The sequence below is a fragment of the Sesamum indicum genome, linkage group LG3 (assembly GCF_026168435.1).
Source record: "Sesamum indicum cultivar Baizhima isolate 11 linkage group LG3, ASM2616843v1, whole genome shotgun sequence".
In the NCBI taxonomy this organism is placed as follows: domain Eukaryota; kingdom Viridiplantae; phylum Streptophyta; class Magnoliopsida; order Lamiales; family Pedaliaceae; genus Sesamum; species Sesamum indicum.
In genome coordinates, this window is record NC_142659.1 from 28,957,538 (window position 1) to 28,965,101 (window position 7,564).

Consider the following 7,564-nt stretch of genomic DNA (forward strand, 5'->3'; position numbering starts at 1 on the left):
GCCTCTGAGGATTTATATATGAAGTGGCAGTGTTAGGAAACCCTAGCAGCGAGAAAAAGCGGTGAAATCTTGGCCGTCGATTTGAAGTGCTGCTGCCCAAGGGAAAACCTTATGGCGACACGTGTCGCCTGAGCACGAGCGACGTATGACGTGGTCAAATCGTAGATGTAATTTATTTATTTGTTGTTTTGATAAAATCTTGTCGATTGTTACGGGATTACAGAGGTTGTTTAGCGTTCTTAGAGCTCCTAAACTATAGTTAATCAACATCATTCCAACACTTTTCAACTCAACCTCATCTTTATCCAATTCCATCAAACTTTAACTAAAACATAATAATTATTCATAAATACATTGTTGCTCAAACAATTAACAATAATCCCACGTAACTATATCGTAATTTCTCTATAATTTGGTTAGAGTTAATACTACAATATGTAATTAGATTATTACAACAACAATTGGCATCAATTCCATTTGAATAATATATTTAACCTTTCTGTTTATGTCACATAAGTCAAATCCAAATTGAAGACGAACCAATGATAATACTAATTTTGAATCTCAACAGATCAATTTTATGGGTTATTAAATGCATCTGGTAGTTGATTAGCTAAATTTTGCAAATTAATTATCTTTTAAACTTTCAATTCATTTTGATTAATACGAGCATTAAGATGAGATAATGATAATTTATTCCAATTAATTTTTCTTTTCAACTGCCTACTCTCTCTCCCCTAATATTACGAAATTTGATTCATCAAAATGATAATCGACAAATCGAGTGTAAATAAGTCCCGCATTGATGGTTCAATATATTTTATATAGATGGAGACTTAACTCCAACATAAATTCTCAACTTCTTTTAAGGACCCATCTTAGTGGGTTGTGGTGGTGCAATTGGGACATATGCCCTGCACCCAAAAATTATTAGATGGAAAATGTTAGGTTTCAGACGAAAAAATAATTGAAGATGAGAGAACTTGTGGTAACTTGTTGGTCTAATGTAAATTAATGTTGTTGCAAGCAAAATAGCATATCCCCAACAAGAAGTGTGAAATTTTGATTCACAAGCAATGGCCTTGAAATTAATTGCAGAGTCTTATTAAATGATTCTACAAGACCATTTTATTACGAATATGTGCTACACGGTATTCAACATCATTTCTAATAGACACAAAATAGTCATTGAGAGTTTAATAAGTAAGTTCTCCAGCATTATCAATACGTATTTTCTTAATTGGATAATCAGGAAAATATGCTCGTAATCAAATTAATTAAGCAAGCAATCTTGCAAACGCAAGGTTGCGAAATGATTACAAAGACACATGTGACCATCTAGTTAATGCATCAATTAAAATTATGAAATATCAAAATGGTCCACATGGCTAGTAGATTGGTCCACAAATATCGCCTTGTTATACATTCTAAAAATGTGAGAGATTCACTCTCTGTTTTTGTTGGAAATGGTCGAACAATTAACTTTCCTTAAGAACAAGGAACACATTAGAAATTATTGGATTGAAAAATTTGTTGGCTCTTCAGTGTATGTCCATTTAAATTCTCATTTTTTTTTTTTGCATCGTAATTGATCCGGGATGACCCAATCGATAATTTTTCTAATATGCACTTTTCCCCCAAGATCACATTTGTGATATAGAGATACTCAATATTCTCTTCGTTTGTTGTCTCAATATGATATCCATTTTGGCGGATATCTTTAAAACTTATAAAGTTTTCTTGAGATTTGGTGGAATAAAGTGTATCATCAATATAAAATTGTGTTTTACCCAATAAGAATGCATTAGCTCTTCTGGAGCCATCTATTAACTTTGCACTACCAAATATTATACTAACATTGGTTTCTTGTATTACTAAATAAGAGAAGTACTTTTTATCTTTAAGTATTGTGTGAATTGTGACACAATCAGTGAAACACATATCTTTACTATTGACGTTGGCGCTAACCAAATGATTACTCATTCTTAATTAAAACATGACAAACATGTAAACCAATATCAAAACATGCTACTAATGAGACAAATTATGTAAATAAAGTTATTTAATATCATAGAAAACATGCTGGACAAAATTCATAATACTAAACAAGAAATAAGGAAATTATTTATGAACACTTCCGTCACCAACCAAGTGATCAATTTTTCTATTTGGATCAACAAAAACGTCATCAACATCAAGATGAAACATGTCAATATATCTAGAATAATTGCATAAAATCCCCCTGTATTTTAGAAATTCGATTAAGAATCCCCCGTGTTAAAGTATAAGCAAAAAATCCCCTGTGTTTTGTGAAATGGTGCACACACACCTCTTCCGTCATTTCTCCTTAACGGCGTTAATTTTTGTGGTGATTTGTTCGTTATTTCTTGTTTTTAGAAGCCATTGATCTTTCTTAGTTAAAAATGGATTGCTTAGATTTTAAGTAATTTATAAAATATACTTTTGTATTTATATATACAAACACACAATTATATATATAATAATTATATCAATATTTAATATAATATATATATGTGTAGATAGGGTGGGCGACATTGTCCGCTGCCGCTTAGATTTGGGCAACGACAGCTTGATGATCACCGCCAGCGACACCACGGGAGGTGGAGGCGCGAAGGCGGAGGCGAGGGGTGGCCGATGATTTGGGGAAGACGAAGACCCCTTCTTTTATTTATTTATTTATTATATTATTTTTTTGTAATGTTGATGTATTAAATTAATTCAATTATTGGGTTTTCATGTAATTAAAAAAAGTATTTTAATTAATTTTAGTAGTGTTTATGTAATTTATTGGATTTTCAACACATTGGTAGTAAATAAGTATTTTTAAATTAATTTTGTTTAGATTAACACTTTCAAAGAACTAAAGTTTCCATGATGATAATCGTGTTTTAATAAAATCAAATAGGAATTAATTTATTTTATTTAATTCATAAAACAACACATAATTTATATACATAATCATATATTAGCAACTTTTGAGTTTCAACCCTCATCAATATATTAGTGCACATTTTCTTTCAACGTAGTTGAGTTTTCTTTTTTCTTTTTTCTTTTAATGAAATTCAATGTCGTTAGTTCAATTGCATATACAAAATTTCTTTAAAATATATAATTAAGTTATTTTTTATTTTTAAATTCAAAATTCATGAATTCGAATCATATAACAACTATTATGAAGTATTTAATGGAATCTTTCGATATACTTTACTGTGATTTATTGATGTCGTATATATCATTGTGTAATTTTGGCGTATCCTTTTTAAGAATTAAAAGAACTAAAGTTAAATGATAATTTAAAATTAATACTGCATATTATAAATATGACATAAATAATATATAAGATAAAAATAGATCGATCTTTTAAATTCCTTCCCTCCAAAGTGTTTTGTCTATATCACAGATAATTCAGACCCCACCAACCACTTGCTCATGATATTATATAAAAATGTTTTGCGTGTCTCCAACTATATCATAAACATATATATTACATAATTAAGAAGTTGCAAATAAGGAAAAAAAATACTTAAAAAATAGGAAAATAATATAATTTTAGTCCTGTGATTTTAAGAGATTATATTTTTTGTATTGTATATATTGATTTTCATAATTTAGTCATATAATTTTAAGATTTTTTTTTGGCTAATTTGACTGAGAAATTACTTGTGACTTGCACATTATATAATTAAATCGCATTTTTAGTATTGTAATTTAAAGGAGTTGGTATTTTTGGCCCTACAACGAATTAATTTAGAGTATTAAAATTATAATTTAATTGAGTCGTGTCTAAGTTACATACAATTTTCTGAATAAATTGCACGAAAAAGAACTAATATTGTTAAAATTTCAAAATTATAAAATTAAATAATAAAAATTAATTCTTGCAAAACTAAAAAAATCACCCTCTTAAGTTAAAAATATGCCTATACTCTACAAAATCAGCCACAAATCATAGAAAACAAGTTTTATATATGTAAGGTAAAATCCAAATTACCCCCTATGATACTCAAAATGTTTAAAGAGGTTCTTGTAATAAAAAAAAATATATAATCCCCTATAAAATTTAAAAAGGTGCATATTACCCCTTCCCTTCAGAATTGTACTTCAAGCGCCCAAATGCGACCAAGTATGTATTTTTTGCCCCTAAATGACCAAACTACCCCTACTTTTAAATTATACATATTTTAAAAATATAATATAAAAAAATTTAAATAATATGTTTATATGTTAAAAAAAACCTAAAAAATATAAAATAGAAAAATAAAAATAACTCGTCGATGGAGGGGAGATTGGTGGGGTGTCAAAATACTCGTCCGAGACTCGCGTCAAGAGATGATCAGACTGTGGAGAAAAATATAATAGAAGATGGGGCTGCAGATTAGGATTTTCTTAGCCAAAAAAAAAAAGAGACGACGGTTTTTTGAGCAGAAAAATTGAGATAACTCACCAACGAATTGGAGATTTTTAATGGGTAGAGTATCAAAATTCTCGCCGTTAGACGGGCTTTTCAATAGTGGTAAGTTTGCTTCAAAAGGTGGTCGGACGATAGATATGGGAGGAAAAGAAAATTAGAATTAAGATATATACATACATATATATATATATATATTAAAAAATATATAATTATATATATTAAAATTATATATTAATTTTGATAAGCATGATTAAATTTGAGCCACAAATCTAGATCAGATTAATTACAGGTCATTGATTTAAAAAGGGTATTTTTGTCATTGCAACATCAACTCATGTTCAAATACACCAGGGGCCAGTATGCACATTTGTAAGTTTTATAAGGGGTTAGATGGTATTTTTTTATTATAGGGATCTATTTGAACATTTTGGATATCACATGAGATAATATCAACTTTACCATATATAATGTGTGTAAAAAGTATAGAATTAAAGGTTGCAAATCTATAATTGATATTATTCAGCTGATACGTATAAAAAATTCTACATGAACTTAAGAGAGGTTAGATCATAGTCTCAATATTCTGAGGTTATTTCACCTTGGGTAAATTACAATGAATTTTATTAAAGTTGGGTATAATTATAATTACGAATTCGTTGTTTGAAAATAACAAATATTTCGTCTGATATTAGATAAAATAATATAATCCTTAGATGGAGATTTGAAATTATCAACTTTGCCTTTATTATATTTTTTTTTCTTTTAAAAAAAAACTATAAAAATGGTAAAAACTCATACGGGGATGGAAAATCTTGAAAACATTGTAAAAAAATTCTCAACTTAGATCATATTTTTTTTCCTAAAAATAAACAAAATTATAATATATAGTTTATAATGGTATTTTGGTCAGTTTACCACAAAAAAGGTGAAAATCTAACGAATACTAATGAATTGAGTTAATTATTAGACGACCGTTAAAATTAAGAGATATTTCTAATTATGCCAAATTCCAAGAGAGCTCATTTTAGTTTACTATTTCACTTTTAATCCAAATTTAATGGTTTCTCCAAGTTATTGGGTGGTTAAATTTATAGCATGGATGAAAAATAAATTAGAATAGAGAAAAATGGTTCATACAACAATTTGTGTTTCATCCTTTCCTTGTTGAAAGAAAGAAACACAAAGCAAGAAAAATAATAATTGAACCACCTCATGGAAATAAAAGCAGATTACAACTTAATTAACCTGCGCGCAGATCAAGTTAAAATTGAAATCAACATTTATTTCTAAAGAAACCCTTCAACATCTTCCTTCCGGGTGCAATGGGAATAGCTTTAGGGTTCTATCTTCCCCTTCTTCTTCTGTACAACAATATCTGCTATCTTCTTCTTCTTCTTCTTCTACGCATTCATCAAATCCCCATGACCTCCACTTTCTCTTGTATGAGCTAACATCTAATCCCTCTTCCCCCTGCAACAACTTTTTATCCTATTTATTAATTAATAATGTAACATAATATCCACTCCTAGAAAATTATATATATATATATTACCTTAGAGGTAGATAATAATAGATAATTAGTGGTGGTAGTTGTCGTAAAGGGCGAAGCTGAGGTTCTTAGACTGTGTGTGAGGCCGAGACTATTGCGCTTTTGCTTCTGCCTCTCGCGTGCCTTGTGATTTTGGAACCAGTAGAACACGTTTTTGCCTTCGATCTTTCCATACTTGCCGAGCTGTGCGGTGATCTGTTCGATTTGCTGCGCGTTCGGCGTTCGCATCCCGCCTCTGTACAGCATTTCCAGTATTCCTATCTGTTCTTGCGTTGGATTCCACCTCGTTCCCCCTGCCTGCTGCGCCTCTACCTGTTCAAAGTTCAAGTACTCGAAATTCAACACCATTTTGGGATACCGACAATTTTCATGTCGGGAATTTTCAAATTAAGTGGACCATGAATAAAAGACTCGTCGTGCAGTACTCTGACAACTGTGTGGAAAACATTAGGCAGAATGTACATTCACCTAAACTGTCCTACACGAGAGTTTCGTAGTACAACGTATAATAAGCATGTGTATTCACACTTTTTCACACACTACAAGGTGTTTTCTGTGATTCTTGCTTTTGTGAATGTGTTTATGCGAGTGAGAGAGAGAGAGAGAGGGAGAGAGAGAGTCTTGCATGAAGCTAACAATACATCAGCCAAACAAGGCATGCAAAACGCGACCAGCACATTTAGAAGGGAATTTTTAATACAAATCCTGTTCGGCTGGACCTGAACTAGTAATATGACAAGTTTAATACACTTATCAAGTATAATTTAGGAAAAATGACAATCGTGGTGGCCGCGGACAATTACCTGAGCAGATTCCTTCTTCTCAAAGTCGGAAGATTCAAGTTTTCTAGGACCACTCTCAGGTCTAATGAAACTCTTGAGATCAAAAGCGTTAACCGTGGTGGTGGCCGTGGTGGTGGTGGGGGTGGTGACAAGCTTAGGAGCGAGCGGGCGCAGCCGCTTGCATCCAAGACTAGGTTCATGCTCCCAGAATCCACGTGCAAAGTGGTGCACCTTCATGACTTGAACTTTGATGGTTAATGGGGTGTGGGGGATCAGTTTGATGGCGGAATCCGGTGGTTATATAGACAGAAAAGTGATGGTGTTGAGGAAGAGAAATAAAGGAGAATAAAGTGGGAAGGAGAAACAAGAAAAGGAGGAGATTGAGCAAGACCAAATGATGAGATGAGGTTGACTTGAGATTTTACATGTTAAAAGGAGAAATGAAAAGTTGAGTGAGAAGAAGGGGGGGGGGGGGAGGTGGGAAAATCTAGTCTAGTGTAGAAAAAAAAGCAAACGCATATATATATATAGTGCAATGTCCTTTAATCATGGTTGCTAGCTACTTGCTATATAACACTTCTTTCTTCTTTCCCCTTTTTTCTTTAAATATTACAAAATGATTATCTTATGTAACTAAGTTAACAAGATGTGAAATTATCATTGTTTCTATTTGCCATAATAATAATTTTACAAGCCTATAATAAACAGACACATGCAATATGTATAGCGCACTTATGGGGATATATCAAAAGCTTGCTATCCAAGTACATTACGAACGCGTGAAAGTTACAAGTAATTTTC

General features: G+C 31.4%; 1 protein-coding gene across 3 annotated transcripts; it reads right to left on the minus strand.

Moving 5' to 3' along the window:
• Positions 1-5,511: 5,511 nt before the first annotated feature.
• Positions 5,512-7,230, minus strand: LOC105159139 (WUSCHEL-related homeobox 4). Of its 3 annotated transcripts, none has more exons than XM_011076097.3 (3): positions 6,785-7,230; positions 5,985-6,293; positions 5,512-5,902 (listed from the first exon to the last, which is right to left on the minus strand). In XM_011076097.3, the coding sequence occupies exons 1-3, from the start codon at positions 6,998-7,000 to the stop codon at positions 5,732-5,734; spliced, it is 696 nt and encodes a 231-aa protein (XP_011074399.1). In that variant the 5' UTR covers positions 7,001-7,230; the 3' UTR covers positions 5,512-5,731. The 3 variants fall into 3 exon arrangements, with proteins under 3 accessions (XP_011074399.1, XP_011074398.1, XP_011074397.1); XM_011076096.3 differs by having other exon boundaries at positions 5,512-5,911; XM_011076095.3 differs by having other exon boundaries at positions 5,512-5,920.
• Positions 7,231-7,564: the final 334 nt, after the last annotated feature.